Source organism: Macaca thibetana, chromosome 14, assembly GCF_024542745.1.
Source record: "Macaca thibetana thibetana isolate TM-01 chromosome 14, ASM2454274v1, whole genome shotgun sequence".
Lineage (NCBI taxonomy): Eukaryota > Metazoa > Chordata > Mammalia > Primates > Cercopithecidae > Macaca > Macaca thibetana.
The window spans coordinates 2,641,364-2,665,657 of record NC_065591.1 but is presented as its reverse complement, the minus strand read 5'-3'; the positions used below and the strand labels follow the sequence as shown (position 1 = coordinate 2,665,657).

Here is a 24,294-nt window from a genome sequence, read left to right as displayed (position 1 = left end):
GGCACAGTGCGCTCAAGAAAACGTCATCTAAGAAATGTCAGTGGCTCTCAGATGTGGAAAAACACAAAGGGTGTCCCTGTGTGAGTGGGGCAGGGGCCGAAGGCCGGTCTCCCCTGGCGAGGGGCCTCCATTTCCAAGCCCTTTGCATGGGGTTGGCCACACTTACCCCCTGCTCCCCCAGCCCCCACCCTGTGGGAGTCCTGCTTGTGGAGGCGCTCAGGGGATGAGAGCTAGAGAGACTCCAAGGCAAGGAACCCGTGGGGTTCCTCATGGACCCGGGGAAAGGCAGGGTCCCGCCAAGTTTGTGGAGCAGAAAAATATTGTTTCTTGCAAAACGGCAGGGAAGATTTGGCGGGATCTGTGGCTGGGGGCTGGGTGTCACCATGGCAACGGAAAGCCAGAAGCCGGCAGAATTAGGGGCAGGCTTCTGATTTCTAGGGATGCTGGCCAAACCCCAGGTGAGCCCCAGTGGGTGTGGGGTAGGGTGGGTTAGATCAGGGGCCTGCTCAAGCCAGGTTGGGTTGGGGGAAGCTCAGTGGGGCCCACCCTGGTCCCAAGCATGACTATTTCTTTAGCAATTGCTCTGTGACTGGGTGGAGGAGGAGGACCCCCTAGGCTCACAACTCAGGCTGGTTTTGCTCCAGAGCTTCAACTTTAGGGAAAGAGAGAAACAAAGTGGGATACACGAGACAGGTCACCTGAGACCCTGGGGCCCGGTCTGTGGCCTCCCCAGACATTGGCATAGCGCCCCAACTGCAGGTCTGGCAGCAGCGGGTACTACTCTGAGCTCCAGCCTGAGGTGAAGGCCTCCAGTTCATAGCCGCCACTCCTACCTCATCCTTACAGCACCTGAGAGGTCAGGGGTAGGGGTGGCGAGATGCAGAGACTGAGGCAGCGGAAGGTCAAGTGATGCCTTGGTTTCTTGGCTGCTGTGGGGTGGAGTTGAGTGGGACATGGGAGGAGGTGGCGAGTCAGATGGGAAGACCCCTTGGACCCCCGCCAACCACAGGCAGAGGACTGAGTCGTCAAACAACTAGGGTCTTGATTGTGCTGCCTGCCTGCCTTCCTCCCTGCGCAGCTTTTGGGGGTGTGATGAGCTACACCCGCTGCAGGCTGGGCCTGGTCTCTGTACATTGGTCCCCACTGGTGGCATCTTGCTTTCAAGAGACAAGGTAATCCGTGGACCTCCCGTCTTTCCCTCCACCAGGGAGAGCAAACTTGGGAAGAACAGGTATGTGGTTCTGGGTGGTGGCTTCAGAGCTGAAGCTGAAAGTGGGAGATGGGGGCCAGGGGACCCTCCAGGCTCAGGCTCTCTTGCTGGGTCCGGTCTAGCCCAGCAGACCTTGTGCCTCCTCCAGGACACCCTCACCTGGGAAGGTGATGTACTCCCTGACGCCCCTCCATGCGGCATCTGCTTCCCACTAATCTGTGAACACACATGCGTCATGTCTTTGTGTCTTTAAGGTCCAGTGTCTTTGGGGGCCTGGCTGGGCTCAGGGCTGAGTCCCATGAGCCTGCTCCTCTCCTGGGCAGCCCCTGACCACGGCCTCCCTGAGGTTTCCTCGCTGCCTCCCATCTCTCTCACACCCCCGTCTTCTTCCTCTTTTCTTTTCCACCTGACCTCTAAGCACTGGGGTTCTGGTTGCCTACCAAGCTCCGGACTCTCCTGAGCCTCCTACCTCCGCACCCCTCCAAACAAAGCATCCCCACCTGGGGGCTCACAGCAGAAGCCTGGGTCCTTCTCTAAATCTCTCCCCTCAGTCTGCTTGTTCTCATCAGCGGGGCTGGCAGATTGGGGACTGGCTCCCCAAGGTCTCCACCCTAGTCCAAGGTGCTGATGCCATCCCTCATCCCACAGCAGCCCTTCATCACTCCTGGAACTGCACCCTCACCTCCATGTAACACTCCTCCCATGAAGCCAGAGCCATCCCTGGATCCTTGGCCTGGTTGGGCCATCCCTCGCTCACCAGCTCTGCCTCACCTGCTCTCATGGCCTCAGGAGGATGTGCCCTCGTGCCCCAGGGCCTTTGCAAGGCTGCACATACTGGACACCCTTCCACCCTGTGTCACCCTCCTCCTCACTCACTCCTGGTTGGCTCTGGCCTCCTGACTCCACTGACTGGGAAAACCCAGTACTTTCTCCTTCACACAGACAGATATGTAATTATGGGTCATTATGTGCATCCCCCTGCCCAGCCGTGGGGCTGTGCATTATAAGGAGCAGGGGGCCAGCCCATCCTACTCACGCAGCCCCGGGCAGTGGCACAAGGTGAATGAATAAATGCACACGGTGCTTCCGAAGGATTCCTTTGCTTTTTTCCTTTCTGCTCCTATGACTTCTGGTCCCTCCATCCCTCCAGAAGGGCCTCATTAAAAAAATACTTTTTACTTTTACTTTTAGAGACAGGATCTCACTCTGTTGCCCAGGCTGGAGTGCAGTGGTGCGATCATGGCTCACTGTAGCCTCGAACCCCTGGGCTCAAGCGATCATCCTAACTCAACCTGCTGAGTAGCCAGGACTATAGGCACACACCATCATGCTTGGATCATTTTTTATTTTAATTTTCATAGACACGGGGTCTCGCTATGTTGCCCAGGGTGGTCGTGAACTCTTGGCCTCCTAAAGAGCTGGGATTATAGGTTTGAGCCACCGTGCCCAGCCTCAGTTTTGAGGATATTCCTGGGTTCTGGAGAAAGCTCAGAGCCCTCACATGACCCAGCTAGTGCAATTTCCACCCGTTATTGGATATGGTCCCTCTCAGTAAGAGGGGATATCACAGAGCCTTAGAACAAGACCTCGTGCATTTGTTGGGTACACCCAGGCGGGCCCTGCCTGATGCCCATGAGGCTGAATCCATTTGCAGCCCAGTGAGGATGGGTGGCCAAGTAGCATGGGTCACCCAGGCATCAGCATCTCCTCAGCAGCTCCTGCCCTGGGGGCGGGTGCTAGTGCCCTGACGTGGTGTTCACCCTGCTGGACAAGCGTCCCTGTGCGGGCAGCAGATAGGCAGCCACCTTGCCGCCCACACAGATGGCTCTTATGTGCCTGACCTGTGACTCCCGGGGGCGGGGAAGAGAGGGGGCCCTGTGCACTACAACACCTATGTGGGGGACGGGGGGCAGGGAGGGGGCGAGGGCCTGCGTGCTGGCCCCGCAGTCAGGCTTGCCTTCCTCAGCTAATCCTGAACGTGCAAGAATAACGCTGCTAAAGCCATGAGCTGGATCTCAGCCCTCCGGGGGCCCCAAGCCCCCATCTCCTCTAATTGAGGCCTCACAGGGTGGTCTGCGCCCCCAGGCTCCCCCTTGTCCGTGGCTCTGGCCAGTGCCTCCTGCTGTTGCCAAGGTGTTCCAGGCACCGCCTCAGCCCGCACCCCACAACTGCTGTGCCCTCCGCCCAGAACGCTCTTCCTCCAGATATCCATAGGATGCGCTCCCTCACCCTCACAGACCTTTCTTGGGAGCCCGTACACCCTGCAACCTCTTAAGAGAGTTTCTCCTGTGCAGAGGGAGGTCTGCACAGGGAGGTCACGGCCCCGCCGCGCGTATCCACCTGGCGCTTTCTACCTTCCTGAGAGCAGAGGCCACTGTGAAAGGGACCCTGTGCTGGGGGTTTTCTCGGTGCTGGACTTGTGGGCACACCCCATCCACTACTGTCTGGTCCACACACTGGCTGCTGTTTCACAGACAAAGATCTGGTGGTCAGAGGGGCTCCAGCTTTGAGAAGGGCCCTCAGAGGAGCAACCCCTTCCTGTTCCTGCAGCGTCTTCCAAACTTGGAGAGGGGTTCAGGCCTACGCTGCTCTGGGCCTGCAGGGCCACCCCTGGAGGCCGCGGGAGTGCGGGAGGGGACGCCGGGCCTGCAGGGGTGGAGGAGGGACCCGGGAAGGCATGAATGGAAGCGCCGGACCAGGGCGGGAAGCAGCGGACGCGGAACGGGGTGGGGAGGACTCAGGTTGCCAACCCAAACAGCCCAGCGCGCCTCGGCCCCGTGTTTAATCCACAAAAATTTCCATCTGCCTCTGGAGCACTCGGAACCCGGGCAACGAAAGGCTGCTCGCGCGGCAAAGTAAACACCGGCTCCGTGCAGGGACTGCCGTGCGCCGCGTCCCAGTTTTAAACGGCAGCGTCAGCCATTTTGTGGACGCCGCCGTCCAAAGTGAGGCGGAAGCCCCCACCTGCGGGCTCGGAGCCGGGGCAGGAAGCCGGTCCCCCTGCCGGGGCGGCGCGGCGAGGACCTGGGCATCCACCTGCCGCCAGCGCCACCGAGCCCGGGAGGCCCAGACCCCCCAACCCTCACTCGCAGCTGCCGCCAAGGCCCTGCACAGCCTCGGGGTCCACACCTGACAGGGAGGGCCCAGGACATGCTGGGCCTGTGCCGCCCGTTCGCCCCGTCCTGCCTTCACTGCCCGCGGTTTCCCAGCCCAGCCGGCACAGCCAGGTCCCCTCCCCGGGAGGGAGGGGAGGCTCGGGTCGGGACATCTATTTTTGGTGGTGACCAAGCCACTACTTAATATGCAGAACCAGCCGGGGGCAGGCTGTGCCCTGACCCACGGGGTGACAAGTTTAAAAAGGGGCCCATTTTGACCAAAATACATGTTTTTCTGAGGTTGGCCAGGGCAGCCGGGCAGGGTTTGCCGCACAGACGAGGCTCTGCACCACCCTCACGCCCTGGCCCCTGCAGGCGGCCAGTCCAGCCGGACTCCCGCAATTGATGCTGTTGTTTATAGATCCGCACACAGTGCCCAGTGAGGGCTCGGCCACCGCGGGCTCCGGCCACCGTCCGCCTCGGGCACCTGACACGCCCCTGCCGCCTGCTGTCCTATCCCAGCCTCTCCGAAGCAGTTGCACCCACAGAAGTTGACACACACTTGAGCTTAATTTTTAAAAAGACTTAAATTTCCTCTCTGGCCAATATTGGAGGCCTACAAATAGAGTCACTCAGGAGAGGCTTGAGGGTGGCAGTTGTCCCCCAGACAGGCTAAGAGAGAAACACCCCAAGAAAGAGAGGTGCTAGTGCAGGGACAAGAACAGTTCTTGGGGGATTGCTGAGGGTAAGAGAAGCAGGAAGCCGCTGGATAGCTGGGGAAACCAGGCCTGGATTCAGGAGGCCTGGCCAGGGCCACGTGGGAGGGTTGAGGCGGAACTTTAACTTGCAGAGGGGCCCCTGATGCCATCCTCATGCTCATACCCTCTGAGCTCTGCCATCAGCCAAGCAGGCCTCCTGGGCCGGGAGCTTGTGACACTGCCCACGTCATAGGGTCTTTGTACGTGAGCGATCAGCAGAGTGGTGCTGGCATTGTCCCCTCCACTAGGGGCCTGGAGACTGAGGCGCTGAGAGCCCATGTGACTCGCCGAGTCTCACAGCCATTGCGTATAGGGGGCAGAGCTTGCACCCCAGCCACTGGCTCCAAAGGCGCAAGAGGAGGTCAGGCTTTTGCCCTGTGTGGGATGGGAAGTGGGGATGGGAAGGGGGTCTGTGTGTGGGCCTGTGTGCACAGCTGGATGCTGGATGTGGATGAGGACCCTGAGTGATGAACCCCTCCTATGGGGCTCAGGGTCCCATGGGTAACCGAGGGTGACAAAGTGAGACTGCACCTGCAGGATGGGGCTTGGCCCGGCTGTCTCAGTAGGTGCTGGGCCGGGCTAGGGCATCACTGCCAGGGCTGTCCTGAGCCCTGCAGTAGAACCACGGGCAGTGCCAACTCCTGGTGTCACCGAGTGGGGACACTGCAGACAAGCCCAGCAGAGGAGGACGGGAGCCATATCAGACAGGCTTCTCCTCTGAGCTAGCTCTCTCCACAGTCCCATCACCCAGCAACAGTTAGTGGGGGCTGTCTCTGTGGCGGGTTGAGGGTCATTTGGGCTCATGGTATGGCAGAGGAACCTGGGGGTCAAAGGGATGTGATCCCCTCCAAGTCCCAGGGCGGGGCTGGAATCTGCAGCTGACAAGTGCCCTTTGCCAGCCCCTGGCAACCTCATGGCAACCTATCCAAGAGTGGGCGGCACAGAGAGGAGCCTCTGAGTGGGGAGGACCTCACGGGATGTTAGGATTGGGGGTGGTCCTCCCAGGGGAGACCAGAGGACCAAGGTGGGGTCTTGTTTCTGAGGCTCCTTTTCCCATCACACTCATCTCCATGTGAAGTCACTTTACTGGGGAAAAAGAAACACCTCGGAATGAGCACACCACTACCTGACACATCCCAATCTCGGACAAGGCGAGAACTCACGGTGGATCTCAGAACGGATCTCAGAACCAAGCCTACGGCGGTCCCAGTGCCCAGGAGCTGGGCCTGGGAAGGGAGAGGCCAACAGCCCCAGTATCCCAGAGTACAGCTGTTCCCTGGCCTCCCTTCCCAGCTGCATCCTGGGTGGTGTGGTTCCACAGAGATGCGATCACGTTCCTTGGCAACTTTGGTTTCTTACTTAGCGACGCATCAACAATATCCCTCCCGAGCAATGACTGCCAGCAAGCTTGCCCGTGGTTGGCATTGGGGCTGTGGTATCGAGGTGTCTCAGTATATATGATGCTCCTCTATGGACAAACAGATGGCTTTGAGCTTGTTGCATGACAAAGCGTGCATGCAAAGCCTGACCTTGGTGCTTTTCTTTCCTAGGAGTGACAACAGGTTTCCAGTTGTCACAGGCAGTGCTAGAGTCGCTTCCAGGAGTTGTTACTATAGTAATTGCCACCCTCTAGTAAGACAGAAGAGTGTCTGCTCTTCCGCACCCATGCCAGCACAGGGTATCATCATTTCCTTACATTTTGACTTCAGGGGTGTGCAATCCCCTGGCCACTGGTGGGGCCACTGTTTTTCCACAGAAGGTTGTAGGCAGAGCTGGGCTGCGGTTCAGAGGTGCCTGATGAGCCTGGTTCTAGATGTGGCCTTTGGGGGTGGCCTGAAGTTGGGGGAGGGTACGGAGCCTCGGTTTCTGGCCAGCCAAGCCATGATGGCTGTAAGAATGCCAGGCCCGAAGGGCTCCCACCTCAGGCTCCCTGGGCCAGACTCAACCAGGCCCAGGGGCCTCCCGCAAGCCTCCCCGGTGCTTGCTGGGCACAGGGACTCCCTGGCAGACACACCTACCCCTGCGCAGGAACGGGGTGGTGGTGCTCAGCGTCAAATGCCGCTTTCATTATAGGTTTATCTTTGGAACCCCAGACAAAACAGGGCTTGTGTGGTTTGACTGAAGGGCAGCCCCTCAGGACTCCGCCATCCACTAAGACGGCTCCTCAGGAAAGAAAAAATACACTAACCTTAAAATAACCAGTTCCCAGAATAGCAAACTAATGACGGCTTCTAAAGGGAGCCCTTTGATCAGCCAGAGCCCCCGCCTTTGCCTATTTACGGCCCTGTCACTCAAGAGCAGCCCAGCAGCAGAGAGAGGAGTGTTGGGGTGGGGGTGAAGGGGGAGCAGAGGGGAGGGGGAGCTGCCGAGGAGAGGCAGGACTGGGGCTGCCAGGGCAGTCCGGGCTGCCCAACTTTCTGATGCAACCAGCCCCTCAGTGGCAAGGCGCTCCCTGGCCTCTGTGACAGCCTGGAAGTGTGTCCGGCATGCACTCACGGACACTTCTCACAGTTTCCTGAGCAGCACCTTCCAGTTGCGAAGCTACGCCAGGGAACAGACCTGGCTGCAGAGAACCAGAAAAGAACCAGAATCCCAAGCGGACATGCCTTAGGGACCTTGGGGAGGCGTGGGTCATGAGCTCTGGGGACTCAAGGCAGGGGAACTTGGGGAAGATGCTGTGGAGAAGGAGCCCAGGAGGGGTCTGCAGGGATGCATCTCTGTTGGGGGCATGGGGTGGAGAGGGGCACTGGGGCCATGAGATGGAAACTACTAGAGTGTGCTCTCCCGTATGGTCCCTGCCATCCACATTCACCACATTCTATGGGCACTCACTGAGCATTTCCCTGGGGCTGGCTTGAGTAAATGTTGGGGGAGCCACACTCACCTCCCCACACGTGTGCACGGCCATGCCCATTCAAAGCAGCGCTGTCCCATAGCTGATTCTGTGTGCCACAGCACTTCAAAAGTGGCGACTGAGACCCAGGAATGGAATTTTCATTTCATTTTAATAAATTGAAATTAAAAATTAAAGACAGATCCTTCATTCAGTTATTAGAAAACCTTTCAGTATGTTTGAAATGACTTAGGCATGGGAATCTCCTTTTTCAGTGGTAAATTTTATGAAATCTAAATATAGACCAAGTCGCTCTCATGAAAACTCAATGTCTAAATTGAAATGTATAAAATACGCAGTGGCTTTCGAAGACCCCGTATGAAAAAAAAGAATGTCAACAATTTCAAGAGTTTTAAAAATATTAATTATATATTGAAATGATATTTCGGATCTATTAGGTTAAATAAAATATATTATTGCAATTAATTTTACCTATTTATTTTAAATTTTAAAAAGTGGCTATTAAAAAATTTAAAATTCTATCTGTGGCTAAGGGAGGTTAAAGGCTGAAGACTCAGTGAATGTGGAATCCCCAGAGGTAATAGGGGTCCTGAAGGCATTTGATGAGTGTGATGAACTTGAGCTTTGGTTTCACCAGGAATAGATGGCTAGGTGTCAAAGCCCAGGCCTGCCCCAGGAAGTCTCATAGCAGAGACTTACATAAAACTGTGACTCTCAAAGGGCTCTACTTTCATTGTGAGGGCCAATGAAAAATCTTCTCTTCCCTGAGAAGATTGTAAAGAAAACTGCCTTACTGCTAAAGAGGAGAACAAGTTCTGTCCTGGAAAGTCATATTCACAAGCTAGTCCATGCTCAGCTTGGAGGCTTGAATTCACACTACCTAGGTGGCCTAGAAAACTTTGAGCCTACAATTGAAAGTCCAGACTGGCAGTACACCCACATATGTGGCAATGGAAGGGGTAAACATGATTCCTCTCTGAGGACCCCAACTTCACACCAGACTTCAAAAATTCCCACAGATAAATTTTAAGATATATAAGTTTACAATGAAAAACAAACAAACAAAAAAAACAGAAAGGAAATGAAACACCGTGAATGAGAGTCAGCAGAAGAAAAAATCAAACAGGGATGTGAACTCAGAAATACTTTAGATACTTATTTAATACACTTATTTAGATACACATTTAATACACTTCAAGAAAATTTTAAAGTTTGAACATGCAAGTAAAGAGGAAGATACAATTAAAATGCCCTATCAGATATGAATAAGAACCCAAAAGAACTTTTATAAATAAAATAATAATAATTGAAGTTTAAAATTCACTGAACAGTTTTAACAGCAGATTAAACACAGTTGAAGAAACAACTAATGAACTGGAAGATGGATTCCAGAATGTAGTACAGAGAGACAAAGTGATTTAAAAAAAAAAAAGGTAAGAGACATGACGGGGAGTGAGATGGCCAATAAAAATTTCAGAAGGAGATAATGAGACTGAAGTGAAATCTTAAGAAGTACTAACTGAGAATAATCTAGAACTGATGCAAGACACCAAACCACAGAGTAAGGTAGCCTAGGCAGAACAAAAGAAACCTATTAACACACCTAGTGAAAATGCAGAACACTAGAGTCAAAAGAAAGATCTTAAAGGCAGCCAGAGAAAAAGGAGAGATTGTCTTCCAAGGAGCAACAATTAATCATCTTCATTCTCAACGGTAACAGTGGAAGCCAAAGGATAGTTCAATAACATTTTTAATGTGCTAAGAAAAAAAGAATTTTGATAACCTAAGGCCTATAATTTTATAATTGGTGGAAATATTTTTTAAGATGACAGTAAAATGGTCATTTGCAGACAAAATCTGAGAGTTTTTCACTGAAGAAAATTTAAATGAATCCCTCAGTCACATAAAAAGGTAATCCCAGATGTAAGATCTGAGATAAAAAAGAAATGACAAATAACAAAGAGGCAAATAGGTGGGTAAATTTAAACAAACATTGGTTGTAAAATTTAGCACTACCAATTAGTGAGTTAAAAATTAAACATGGTTCAACTAAAATATACAACAGCAAAGTACTAAGTCAGGAGGAGAATAATTGAAGTTAGTGTTCTAGGATCCCTATTTTATTACAGATATGGGTAGATATAGCAATTACTTCTGATATGTATTCATTTAAAATGTTCTAGGTTAACCTTTACAAGAATGGTAGTAGAATACATAACTTCAAAACCAGTAGAGAGAAAAGTAGAATGAGAAGTAATAATCTAATGAGAGGCAAGAAAGAGGAGAAAAATAAAGATTTAGTACAAATGGAAAGCACAAAATACACTGCTAGAATTCAATCCAAATCTATTAGAAATTATATTAAATGTAAATGTATTAAATGATTTTTTAAAAACTAAGTAATATAGTGTTTACAAAAGACAAACGCGAAATCCTATGGTTGTAGGATTAAAAAGAAAAGGATTTAAAAATCTGACATCAAAGTCAGAAAAGAAAACCACACCAGTATCCTTTATGAATATAAAGTACATTCTTTTTTTTTCTTTCAATCAGCTTTTGTAGGTTGAAGATACAAATATTCTTAACAAAATATTAGCAAACCAAATCCAGCATCATATAAAAAGGATTATATATCATGCCCAGGTAGGATTTATTCCAGAAATGTGAGATTGGTTTAACACCTGAAAATTGGTTAATGTATTATACCAAATCAGTAGGATAAGGAATAAAGACCACAGGATCATCTCACTACACACAGAAAGAGCACTTGATAAAATCCAATATCCATTCATATTAAGAGCTCTCAACACACTAAAAATAGAAGGAAATGATGAAAGGTATCTATGGAAAACTCAGAGCTAAGGAAATTGATTGAATGATTTTCCCCAGGAGATCTGCTCTAGCACTTCTTCTATTCAATAATTTTTCTGGAAGTTCAAGCCAGTGCAATTAGGCAAAACAAAGAAATTAAAGGCATCTGATTGGAAAGAAATAAAAATTGTCTGTATTGACACAAGACATGATCTTATATGTAGAAAATCTTAAGAAATCAATAGTGACAACAAAAATGACTAAAACCAAGAACAGAAAAGTCATAGTTTACAAGAGTGATATAAAAATTTAATGTCATTTCTATATACTAGTAATGAACAATTAACTCAAAATGAAATTAAGAAAACAATTTCATTAACACTAGCATAACAAATAAAATATTTAGGAGTAAATGCAACAAAATAAGTATAAAATTTATATGCCCCAAACTGCAAAATATCACTGAAAGAAATTAAAGTAGATCAAATAAATGGAGGGATATACCATGTTCATTGATTATAATACTCAATTTTGTTAAGATGTCAATTTTCCCCAAATGGATCTATAGATTCAACACGATGCCTATCAAAATCCCAGCAGGGCTTTCTTTTTTAATTGACAGGTTGAACCTAAAATTTGTATGAAAATTCATAGGACTTAGAATGGACAGAAACAATTTGTAAAAAGATGAACAAAAATAGAAAACGTACATAATTTAATTTTAAAACTTACTGTAAACCTACAATAATCAAGATGGTATAGTATGGGTTTACAGAAAGGCATATAGATTTACAGACAGGCATATAGACCAACAGAATAGAATTGAAAATGCAGATATAAACCTATAAATTTATGGTCAATTGATTTTTGACAAAGAAGCCATGATAATTCAAACGAGGAAATGGAGTATTTTCAACAAATGTTCTGGGGCAATTCAATATCCATAAGTAAGAACGAAACAAAAAAAATCTAGCCTTTACCTCATATCATACCCCAAAATTACTTCAAAGTAAATATAGACTGAAATGTAAGAGCTACTTCTATACAACTTCTAGAAGGAAAAAAACCCAAAACAAAACAGGAGAAAATGTTTATAGCTTTGGATTAGGCAGAGTTCTTAGATAAAACATCAAAAGCCTGAGCCATATAAGAAAAGACAAATTGGACTTCATTAAAATTAAAAACTTTTGTGATTTAAAAGATGTGATTAAGGAAATGAAAAGACAGCCACAGAATGGGAGAAAATATTTGCAAGTCATAGATCTGATAAAGGACTTGTATCCAGAACATATAAAAAACCCTTGCAACTCAATAATAGAACAGACTACTTAATTAGAAAATGGGCAAGAGAGTTGAATAAACATTTCACCAAAGAAGACTATGAATGGCTAATAAGCACATGAAAAGTGGCTCAACATCATTAGTCATTAGGGAAATGCAAATCAAAACCACAATGAGATACCATTACATACTCACTAAAAGGGCTAAAATAGAAAAGACCATGTATTTGCAAGGCTGTGGAGAAAGTGGAACCTTTATACATTACTGGTGAGAAAGCAAAATGGTACAAATCCTTTGGAAACAGTTTAGAAGTTTCTTAGGAAGTTAAACAGAAATTTGCCCTATGCCTTCTCAGTAATAATAGATTAAGCAGATAAAAACATTCCAATGAGAATATAGAAGATTTGAACAGACCAATTAACAAGCTTGTTCCAGTGGATATGAACATAACACTGCACCCAACAATGTCAGAATATACCTTGTTTTCAAGTACAGAAGGCACATTTACAAAAATTGATGACATTTTTGCTGTAAACCATATTTCAAAACATTCTAAAGTATTAATATCATATGGATTGCTTTCTCTGACAAGAGGGCAACATTATGAGAAAGCTGTGCTACAATTATAACAATGACAAAAACCACATTGCTACAGAACTCCTAGGATAAACAAGAGATCATAATGGAGATTAGAAAAATACTAAAATGAATGAAGATTAAAATTAAATGCCATATATCAAAATGTGGGAGATGTAGTTTGAATGATAGTTAAAGGAAAAATTTATAACCTTAAATGCATACCTTAAAAATTTAGAAAGCCACGAGATCGACAGTGGTTAGAAAAATTAAAAAAAAAAAAAGAAATTTAGAAAGCCTGAAAATTAAGAATTATCCTATTCTTAATTTAGAGAGGTTAGAGAAAGAACAGTATATTAAGGCCAAGTAAATAGAAGGAATAAAATAATGAGAAGTGAATGAAACAAAACAAAATCACAATAGAGAGGATCAACAAAGCCAGAAGTCCACTAAACATTTAATAAGACAGGTGAATAGTGTCAGGTTTGACCACTAAGGGGGAAAACAGTGAAGGCATAAATAAATAATATTGAGAATAAAAAATGGGACTAAATGCTAATGGATGGACATTAAAATAATAATAAATGCCAATGAACATGGAAACTAAAATGAAATGTATAAATTCCTAGAATATATAACTTATCAAAACTGATACAAGAAGAAATGGAAAACCTGAACAGTCCATAATTATTACAGCCATTGAATCAGGAATGATTAATCTTCCCACAAAGAAAACACCAGGCCTAGATGTCTTTACCTTTAAATTCCACCAAACATTTGAGGAAAATAAAATTCTAATCTTATACAAAATATCCCAGTATAGGAAAAGAGAGGACATTTCTTAACTTAGTCGGTGGGGCTCACATACATTTGATACCAAAACCTCATGAAGACCATACAAGAAAGGAAAATTATGTTATGTATGTATCTCACACATAAATACTGGCACAAAAATTCTGATATATTAAATACTAGTAAGTGAGATTTCAGCAGTGTTTAAGAAATAATATACAATGTGAAGGATTGGTGGGTGTGAGGAGAGGCCCGGAGATTGCATACATGGCTGGAAAAATAATCCAAGTAAGAGATGATAAAGGCCTGAACTCAGCAGGGGTTGGGCTGAAGGGCAGGGATAAACAGCAGCAAGGCGACTCTGGGGGCGCAGCTCAGAGAACCGCCCAAGGCAAAAATGACTTGGGGTCCAGCTTGTGGGCCTGGTGGATGGAGGAGTCACACTGGAATGAGGGAAAGGGTAGCAGTGTCTGGGGGCAAATACCCAATTCTGGAAGGCTGGGTCTGCCTGCATCCTGGAGGTTGGGGTCATGCACAAAGCTTGGTAAAGGCATGGGCAGGGTGTGGTTGTGGGAGTCCTGGGTTGGGGGGCATTCTCATCCTGGAGGCCTGGCTTCTGGGACCGGAGGCAGTGAAAGGAGTGTCAGGTGGTGGGGGCCTCTTCCCGCTCAACGCTTTCTGAACTGGGACATGGAAACCCAGGACTCCCCTGTGTCCGGCTCTCAGCCATGAACATTTCCGGCAAAAACAGAGAAGAAAGAAACTCTCCCAGCCCACTGTGCTCCTCATATCAGCAAAAGCAGTATGAGCTTAGCTTGCAAAATAAACAGGGCCCAACGTAAACAGTGTGGCAGGTCCTGGAGACCAAGCTAAGAATACTTGCTGGGGGAGGAGGGCTGGAGCGGCCTCTGCCATCTATTCCTCAGAGTGTCTGGGGTATGCAGCCCCCACACAGACTGCCAGCCCTGTGTGGGACTCCAGGAAGCCCAGTGGGGCCAGAGGGGGAGCGGGCAGGGCCAGCCCTCTCCGAACCTCTCCCAACCGCCTGCATTGGTCCCTGGCCCACACTGAAGGCCCTGGGTCCTGCTGCTGGTGCCCCCAGCCTGCCCCTGGCCTCAACCCTCCTCAGCCTCTCCATACAGACTGTGGGTGATTATGAAACCCCTCCTTGCTGTCTCCACCTTATCTCCCACCCCTGTGTGTGTCCTCCTTGGGACCAGCTCTTCAACCTAACTAGCTGTGTGACCTCAGGCGACCACTCAGCCTCTCTGAACCTCCGTTTCGCCATCTATAAAAGATGGTTTATTTGGGCATTTGAGTAAATAAGAGTCCTCTCCAGAATAAAGAAGACAGTAATCTAAGATGAAAACAGAAAGGGCATGAGGCAGCTTTTGTGACTTTTGACCCTAAGGACACAAGCAGGAATCAAACCCTCTCATTTGACAAGGGAAGGAGGCCCGCAGGAAGCAGACTTGCTGTGAGGAGGCCCCTGGGTCTGTGGGTGTGGGGGGTTTCTGCTCTCCACACCGTGGAGTGAGGCAGAGCCTGAGCCACCCGGCCAGGCACAGGGGTAGCAGGGATCCCAGGAATGGGGACATCCTGCAAGATAGTTGGGGGGGTCTGTGTTGGAGCAGACAGCTCTGCCAAGCAAGAGTTTTGACGAGGCCGCAGGAATGTGGCGAGAAGGAAGATCCCCAGACCCCTCTCCCCAGTGTGGGTCGTGGACACAAAGGAAGAAGAGGGCTCCCTGCCAGGGAAACTGAGGCAGCCCTGAACAAGCTCAGCTGACCTGCACTTGTGAACTCCCTGCAAGGAGACACTCCAGGCCTCCCTGATTCTTAGCATGACCCCTGCCAAGACGGGTGCCAGCTGGCTGTGCATCCCAGAGACCTCTCATCCCATGGCTAGGCAAGCCGGCCTGGGATGGGAGTCACTGCACAACCCAGGGGTGAGGGACTGAGCTGAGCTGAGAAAGCAGTTGGGGGCTGGGGCCTTGACTCGCTTCCGGCAGGCAGCCAGACTGGCGGGATGGGGTGGGGGAGGGTGCCGGTGGGGAAGGCCAGGGGCTCTGGCTGGGGTTGGCGGGGCCGGCGGGCATTGGCACCGCTGCACGCCTGCTGGGCCTCCGAGGGCTGGGGTGGCTGCTGGATTTCCTGCCCCTACTTCCCGAAGTCAGCAGGATTGCGCTTGGGGTGTTTACGGTCCCGATGGCTGTACTGATAATGAAGATAACTCGAGCCAGGCTGTGCCACCAAGCCCGCCAGGCCCAGCCAGGCCCTTTCCCAGGGTCTGTCCCTGAGGGGGGTACCAGTCAGTGGCAGGGCAAGGACCGGGCAGGATACCACCTGCCCACCCAGGTCAGCACAGCTCTGTCAACTCCTTGATGGGCAGCCAGGTTCCAGGTAGATCCCCTCAGAGGGGCTGAGATTTAGTGTCAACTGTGGGTGCCACTCACCACCTCAGAGACCCCAGGCAGGGGACTCGAATGTGACAGCAGGGAGCCAGGGCCCACCAGGGCTGTGCATGCAGAATCTACTAGAATCCTCGTGACCCCGGCTCAGAGCTTGACAGGGCACCAGGATGTGGCCCCAGCCTTGTTCTTAACCCTTGCCCTAGGGATCAGGGACTCCGGAAAACGCTTCCCTCTGTTGCTCAGATGTGAAGAAACTGGGTGCATAATTCTGTACCTTCAAGGCCAGCGCTGGCCCCACTGCAGGCCCCCACACCGATCTTGGCTGACGGAGGACTGCGTCCTTGTTCCCAGGCCCCAGCAGGCTGCTGGACGGCTGCTGTGCACATCAGGAAGGGGCCGCAGCACTTCAGGAGACCCTGTCTGCCACCCACCATCACCCCCGCAGGATGCCAGGCTCCAGGTCTGGGCTTACAGGGTGGTCCGTCCCATGGAGCAGGGGCAGAGCCATAAGAAAGGCCTGGGACAGTAGCATAGGGAATGGAACCAGAGCTGGGCAGGGCGTGGTGGGAAAAGGTAGGGGCTGTCCCCAGCCCGTGCCGTCCAGAAAGGGCCACCGGGACTCCTGCACGTCAGGGATGTTCATGCCCCGCCTGCCTGGCTGCAGCCGAGACGGAAACAGGAGTGGAGGTGGGGGAACTGGGTGCCACTCCCTGTCTCTACCATGGCTTTCCTTGATGTCTAGAAACTCCTGGCCATGCCAACAACACAGGGTACCCGGTCCTGCTGTACTGGGTGTGCCAGCCAGGAGTCATCCAGCCCTTGCGCAGAGAGAAAGCCAAGGAAACACCGTGTTCCCCAGGCACGGAGAGGCCAAGGCTTCTGGGCCTCCGAGCTTTGCCAGTCTTCTGAACGGACCTCTCCCCGGTCTTGCTTCCTGTCCTGCCAGATGGGCGCCATCTCCCACTGGGCCATCTGCCTGGCAAAGGCCAGCACTAGCCCTGCTCAGGCCTGTGCTGACAGAGGGTGGCCAGGCCCGTGGGACCCGGGATACTGTGGTCACACAGCCCCACGGGGCCAGGCACCTGAACACCAGCCCTTGCTCTTTCTGCCTGACCCAGTTTGTTGGTCGCAGGGCCCCACAGCCGCCCCAGGCCATGGGCAGATGGTGCCAGGTGGGGAGAGGGTGACGCTGCAGGTCCTGGGGGCCAGGACGGGTGGAGCAGGAGCAGGAGCCTGGGCTGAGCTGTGCCTGCCCCGCCTGCCCGGCTGCAGCCGAGATGGAAGCAGGCCAGAGCCAGGCGTTGCCGGGGAAACCGGGCAGCAGACGCACTCCCTGCCCAACTGAAATTCCTCTATTTTTAGCCTCTCAGCTACTTTCAGATAAAGTCCATGTAGACGGACTTGCTGTTCGGCAAGATAACAGCCCGCTTCAAACCACAGAAACTTCAAAGGGCAGTGGTGGGCTCAGCCATGGGCCCAGGAAAGGCCCTCCCACCGCTCAGATCCTCCGGCAGCTCCCAGGGTGCCTGGGGTAGAGGCTCCAGCCTGAGGGACCGAGTGACGGGCATAGAGCCTGGTGGGAAGTGGGGGCCTGGTGGGTCGGGGTAAACAGAAGATGCTTCTCTTCCCATGAACCCATCCCAGCTGGGCCCTGCATCTCCCTGAGCCCTCGGCCGGCCCCAAGTGGAGGCCCCAGACAGCTGGGCCCAGGAGAAGGCTGGGATGTGAGGCCAGCTCCTGCCACCCTCCACTCAGGATGCAGCCAGGAGGCTCACAGAGCACAAAGCAGACTATGAGAGGCAGCGGGAAAGAGCTGGGGGGAGGGTCACTAGGTGCCACCTGCCAGTAAAGACGCCAATTGTCAGAGGATGAGAAACCAGCCTGGCCTGGCTCCTTCCATGGGGGAGCAATGCCCAGCCAGGTGGGCAGTGGGCCTGGGCCCCTCTTGGGAGTTGCTGGGCGGGCTGCAATAGGCACCGGCGGGAAGGTGGGGAGGCCTGCAGGCCCTGGCATTACTGGAGCTTCACATTCACACGCAGATCACAGGGAGGTGCCTGCTGGCCCCAGAACACTGACCAGAGCCGCTGCGGGCCAGCGCGTGAGCCTACCTTGTCTTCTACTCGGTTCAGGCGGGCGCCGATCGTGTTGCTGCCACGATCCTTGCTCTTTTCTATGGGGGATAAAACACCCAAATCAGGGCTGAGTGCTGGGGTGGACCGGGGACCCCAGCTGGGCATGGGGAGCAGGATGATGGGGCTGGGGGTGGTAGCTGAGAGTCAAAATGTCTAAACCTACTAGGACATTTTTAAAAAAGTGTCCTGTGACAAAAATACCAGAGGTGGTACAGTGGGCGGGCATGGCTGCAGCTGGGGACCTGGACTCCATCCTGCTCCACCCTCTCCACCTCTGACCTCGGAGAGCCCTAGGGGGCTGCCTAAACTGGCCACACTGCCAGCTGTGCAAGCCCGTGCCATTCCACTCCCAGGGCGGCATAGGCCTGACTCCAGGCTGGGGGACATAGCCGCTCAGCTGCCCCCGTCACACCAGCCCACATTGTGAGCCATGGCTGCTGTTTGCATTTGGGCTAGGAAACCCCAGGGAACGTGCCTTTTCCATCATTCCCCAGAATGACTCACAGCCCCGTGTCCAGGGGACCCAAGGAATTTGGTCGAGGAGCCAGAAAACCAGCCCCCAGGCTGCGGCCAGGTACTTCTGTCCCTCTCAGCTTGAGCCCTGCAAGGCCCCCACCCATAGTCTCTTGAATTCTGGGCTGGCAACTCACCCTGCTCAAGCCCCACCCCAGGCCCATCCCCAGGATCACCCCCTTCTGCAAAGTTGCCCTGGGTTCATGTTTCCACACCCAGAGCCTAACCTCAACGCCCTGGAATTTAAAGGGACCCAGGTAGGTTCTTATGAAACTTGAAGATTCCTTTGTAAAATGTACTTTGGAGCCACTTTGCTAAGGGTGGGGTCTACCTCCCCTTACTCCCTGGCTTTCATTTCATGTCATGCACTTTGGAGGCCCAGTGGCCCATTCTGACATCGCGGGGAGAGCCAGGAGGTCAGAGGTGTGGGAGAGTCCATTGCAGGCTGCCGCGCCCAGAGCAACTGACACAGAAACCCACCTGAGACGGAGATGAACAGCGAGGGCTTCCCAATGGACTGGTCCAGCCTGGGAGGGAAGGAGACGGACACCAGTTCACACCTGGCCCTGGCACTGCACAGATGCACTGCCGTCCATGGGACAGACAGGTTGATGTGCCCAGCAAGACAGTGCACTACCCACCCACTCTGGGGACACCCCCGACCCTAAGACCTGCCAGGTCACTCCCAACCCCCCAGAGGGCCATGCTTCTGAGGGGGCTGAGCAGGGAGCTCAGAGAGGAGGAGTCAGTGGGCTGCCTCTCAGACTTCCTCCCTGGGGTTAGGAGTAGGAGGCAATGGATCAGCCATGGGCAAGGCAGCCTGTGGGCAGAATGGACACGGATTCCCAGCCATACCCTGTAACACACAGAGCTAGTTCCCAGGCGAGCCCTCTCGGAGGCACAGCTGCTCTGAGCCTGTGCAGGCCCAGGAGGATGGCGCTGATGCCATGGGAACACGTTGGCTCCCCACAGTCAGGGTCTCCAGCTCCAGGGCCAGCCGGGAGAGACCCGTGGTCTTCCCAGGGCTGGGCCTGGCCCCTTGCTCAGGGGTGACATGGGAGGTGGGTGGGCTGTTTGCCAAGTGTCGTGAAGTTGTGGGGAGTGTGAAGCTGGTGTCGCTGCCTGAGCAGGGATGGAGGCGGGTGTTTTCCTCCCCGACACACCTCCCCACCCCAATTCCTCCATCGTCTCAGACCCGGGCGGGGAACAAGGCCGAGCTGCCTGGTGGGCTGGCTGTGAACCGTGGCTGTGGCCAGCTGCCCTCCCTCTGCAGGGGTAGGGGTGGTTGAGAGGCGAGAACTCAGGGTCTCAGCCCCTCCCTCCTCCTGGTACCGCTTCTCGTGCAGCTGGGGCTGGGCTGGGCAGGACCCGTGCACCCTCCCCACTGCCCTTGGCCGTGCCCACCTCCTCTGCAGCTCTTTGATGCGCACCATGAGGTTGAGGTGGCCCTGTGAGTACTGCTCAATGACGTCCCGCACGTCGTAAGGCTTCCGCGCTTGCTGCAGGACAGAAAAACACACATTACTTCTCCTCCCTGTGCCCCGGCCACGTGGCTCAAAGTGCAGGCAGTGGCAGTGTCTGCCCTTGGGAGGCTTGTGAAAACCTGGGAGCTCGCCTATATGGTGATGGCGTAGGCCTGGTCCCACGCATGCACAGTAGTGAAGCTTGCCCCCATCGGCTTGGCCACGGGGCTCTGGGTGGTCCCGGGCCATCGGCTCAGCCTCTCTGGGTTCCACCTTCCTATCCACTCACCAGCAGGGGCCTGCCCACTCCTCCCCCTCACCTCGCTCCCCTGCCCCAGGCTACCAGTCCTGGTTCTCAATGACTTCAGGAAGAGCTGGCCCAGCCAAAGGGCCAAGGAGCAGCACAGTGCCAGGCACTGACCAGGAGGCACAGCTCTGCATGGCCACTACCTACCTGGGCCCCAGACTGACTCTTGACATGCTCACTGGCTGTAGCCCCCACTGTCCTCAGGGTAGGGAGCGGGTCCACCCTGCATCCTCCCTGGCAGTTTGTGCCAGGCAGCAGGGGTGGCCCCAGATGACAGCCACAGTCTGCGGCACTTGCTGTGGGTGACGAGCATCTGCTTGGGCTCCCACAGTGGGGCTGAGGCCATGTGAGGCAGGGCAGGTGACCCCAGGGCTTCCAGGCTTGTCGCCAGCTCTGAGCCCATAAATGGGACTCAGGTGACATCTTGAAACCACAACAGAGAAAACAAAGCGTCTCATGATATCAGGAAACCCCAAGCCACATTTGTGGCCTTGCTCCCAAAGGCCTCACTCAGGTGGAGCAGCCAGGCGGAGCGGGGGTTTGATGGCCTAGGAAGGCCTTGGCCCTGCAGACAAGCCAGCACATGGGACAACAGACTGCCTCTATCCCGAGGGGCCACTGGGTGACCAGGTGAGGCCCAGGGTAGTCATCTTTAGTGCCCAAATAGCCTCGTTAGCACCGAGCTAGTAGCTTTCCTGCCTTTTGCTGGGGAATTTGCAAGATCCAAGAGACAAGCCAAGTAGCTTGGTGGGGAGGGGCAGAGCAGGGCCAGCCCCAGTCAGAGGGAGGCAGTTGAGGCCGAGGATGAGAAAGGAGGAAGCTCAGGTACCAGTGAGGGCCCGGGCTGGGTCTGGGAACATGCCCTCCCTGCCCACCTCCTACCTCTCTTTGGGGTCCCTACTCCTGAGACCAGGGTGACTTTAATCTGAGGATGCAGTCATTTCCACCTTGGGAAGCTGCAAGTTCCCAGATGGTGAGTCCCTGAGGTCAGGGATCCAAGTACCCACTTTCAGCTCTAGACACACTTCTGACATGCCCAAGGGTTCTTCCACCAATGCCAGAGGCTTGGTGGAGTTCTTACAGCCCACCCAACATTGTTTTGGACCCCAGGAATCCCAAGGCAGGGCAGAGACCTCCTCCCTACCAAAGGCTGGGCCTCAGAAGTTCAGGGGTTTCCTTTTTCACCTGACACCAGCAGGTAGGGCCCTCACTGGCAACACTAGCCACTCTCTGGGCCCTGAACGGGAGATCCTGAGATCAGGAGGGCTGGGATGGGGCCTGTGTCCTCACAACACAGCTGTGCCTCATGGAAGGAAGGGCCTGCGGCTCCTGGGGCCACACTGGGCACCAGGATCTCCGGCATTGCCCAGAAATGACACACTAAGGCCTGTGATAGGGTCAGGCATGGGGTTGGACTCTAGGCAGACCTTCTGGCCCGCCATGTACTCAGTTTGATAATAGTCATAAAAAACGTACTTATGTACAGGCTAGTAATAACATCCTCAGGTCTCAGTTTCTCCTGTTATAATGGGAATGCTAAGTCCTTCTTCTCTCTTCTGTAAGATAAAATGCTGAGCCCTGTCTCTCTCTTCTGTAAAAGGGGATGCTGAGTCCTGTTTCTCCTTCCTATAAGAAGGAGATGCTGAGTTCTCTTCTATAAAACGGGATGCTGAGTCTTGATTCTCTTTTCTGTAAGATGGGATGCTGAGCCCTGTCTCTGTCTTCTATAAGATGGGATGCTGAGCCCTGTCTCTGTCTTCTATAAGATGGGATGCTGAGTCTTGATTCTCTTTTCTGTAAGATGGGATGCTGAGCCCTGTCTCTGTCTTCTATAAGATGGGATGCTGAGTCTTGATTCTCTTTTCTGTAAGATGGGATGCTGAGCCCTGTCTCTGTCTTCTATAAGATGGGATGCTGAGCCCTGTCTCTGTCTTCTATAAGATGGGATGCTGAGTCTTGATTCTCTTTTCTGTAAGATGGGATGCTGAGCCCTGTCTCTGTCTTCTATAAGATGGGATGCTGAGTCTTGATTCTCTTTTCTGTAAGATGGGATGCTGAGCCCTGTCTCTGTCTTCTATAAGATGGGATGCTGAGCCTTGATTCCCCCTTCTGTAATATGAGATGCTGAACCTTGTCTCTCTCTTCTTTAAGATGAGATGCTGAGCCTCAATACTCCCCTTCTATAAGGTGGGTTGCTGAGCCCTGGTAGCATTTGGTAGCATCTTTTGTACCTGGCAGCATCTCCTGTAAGATGGAGATGCTAAGCTCCCTTCAGTAAGATGGAATGCTGAGCCTTGATTCTCCTTTCTGTAAATGGGATGCTGAACCCTGATCCTCCCTTTGGAAGATGGGATGTTGAGCCCTGTTTCTCCCTCCTGTAAGATGGAGATGCTGAGCTCCTTTCTGTAAGATGGAATTGTGTAAGACTTGATCTTCCTTTCTGTAAGATGGGATGCTGAGCCCTGATCCCCCCTTTTGGAAGATGGGATGTTTCTCCTTCCTGTAAGATGAAAATGCTAAGCTCCCTTCTGTAAGGGATGCTTACAGAATGGGATGCTGAGCCCTGATCCTCCTTTCTGTAAGATTGGATGCTGAGCCCTGCCTCTCTCTTCTATAAGATGGGATGCTGAGCCTTGATCCTCCTTTCTGTAAGATGGGTTGCTGAGCTCTGTTTCTCCCTTCTGTATAATGGAGATTCTAAGTTCCTTTCTGCAAGACGAGATGCTGAGCCCTGCCTTTCTCTGCCTTAAGGGAGAGAGTGAAGATGACAGAGGATGGGAGTTGAGAAAGGTCAGGGAATCCTAAGCCAGCACCATGCAAGAGCCAGAGTCAGAGCTGGCTGTGGCCGAGCCTCTCTTCAGCACACATTGAACATGGCGTGAGTCATGGTGGTGAGCCTCCTGCAGACCACAGAGCTCTGTGAAGCTGAAGCGTGAGGCACCTCCAGGCATGCTGGGTGAGGTGTGGGCAGGTGAAGGGAGGCAGGGCAGGGGAAAACCAAGGCCTGGGAGTCCCTGGGCCACTGTGACCAGGTGGGTGTAGGTATGTGTGTTAGCAGCCTCTGCAGACGCAAGTTCTTTCAAACAGGCCTGTTGTGGGCAAGGAACTATTATGTGCCTGAGTGTGTGCACGTCTGCAGGAGCAGGGCTGGGTGGGGCCTATGAGCAGAGAGCTCTCCACACCTTCAGCCACAGCCTTACCTGGTATAAGGCATAGCCTGATGAGGCTCAGTGATGCCCGCGGACCATGAGGACCCACGGCCCAGGGGCATCCTAGCCCACAGAGACTTATCCTGGAGCCACTGAGATCCCTGCTAGGATATGGTTAGGGCTCATGGGGGCCTTTGTCCAGTGGTCATCCAGGGTTGGGCTGGAAAGATCATCCTGACGTCAGGAGCCTGAGATGAGCCGAGATAATGCAGACCTGTCCAGACTGACTGACGGTGGACAGGGAGTTCAAGGGCGCAGAGGCTCTGGCTCCTTGGGTCAGACACAGGGGTGGCTGGCCAGGGACTTATCGGCCATCAAGGCAGGCGGGGCGGGGGTCACCTGCCATGTCAGCAGCCCCTGAGGCCAGCGGGGGTGGGGTGAGGTGCAAGCAAGCAGACAGGCTGGCATGGAGGAAGGGAAGCATCCTGAGAGGTAGGCGGGGGGAGCCCCTGGAGCCACACACAGCTCCTCACTGCCATGGGCTACTGCTCCTCTCACCCTAGCCCCACCCCTCCATGCTGCCCCCAGCAATAAGGGCCAGCTGGTAAGGTCCGAGGGAGCCCCTGCGGCTTCGTGCAGGAGCCTCTGTGCCCTGTGAGGATCCTGCTGCTGCCAGGTTTCTGCAAGGCTCCCAGGGCCGGGGAGCAGGGGAGAAGCAGACAGTGGGGTGGGGGTTTCCCAGTCTGCTTCAGGAAGCCTTCTGGGCCATTCTCAGGGTTCTGGCCTGTGTCCTAAGACAGGAAAGGGGACCCACTCCCCCTCGCCTGGAAAGGAGTGCAGGGCTCACTGTGCTCCTCCCCAGGGACCAGCTTTTTCGCCTGTGGCTCAGCAACAGGGCCTGCTGGGGCTGGCGCAGATGATCTCTCTCTCTCTGGCCCTC

General features: G+C 52.6%; 1 protein-coding gene across 3 annotated transcripts in view; it reads right to left on the bottom strand.

Moving 5' to 3' along the window:
• KCNQ1 (potassium voltage-gated channel subfamily Q member 1) overlaps positions 1-24,294 on the bottom strand; it is a 403,706-nt gene that overhangs the window by 52,970 nt on the left and 326,442 nt on the right. For 2 of the 3 annotated variants that reach the window (XM_050758291.1, XM_050758293.1), the window contains 3 exons: positions 19,840-19,934; positions 18,916-18,962; positions 17,899-17,960 (listed from right to left, as the gene is read on the bottom strand). In XM_050758291.1, coding sequence (XP_050614248.1) covers positions 17,899-17,960; positions 18,916-18,962; positions 19,840-19,934 — 204 coding nt within the window. The remainder of the gene's footprint in view (positions 1-17,898; positions 17,961-18,915; positions 18,963-19,839; positions 19,935-24,294) is intronic. The other variant, XM_050758292.1, reaches the window with a different exon arrangement.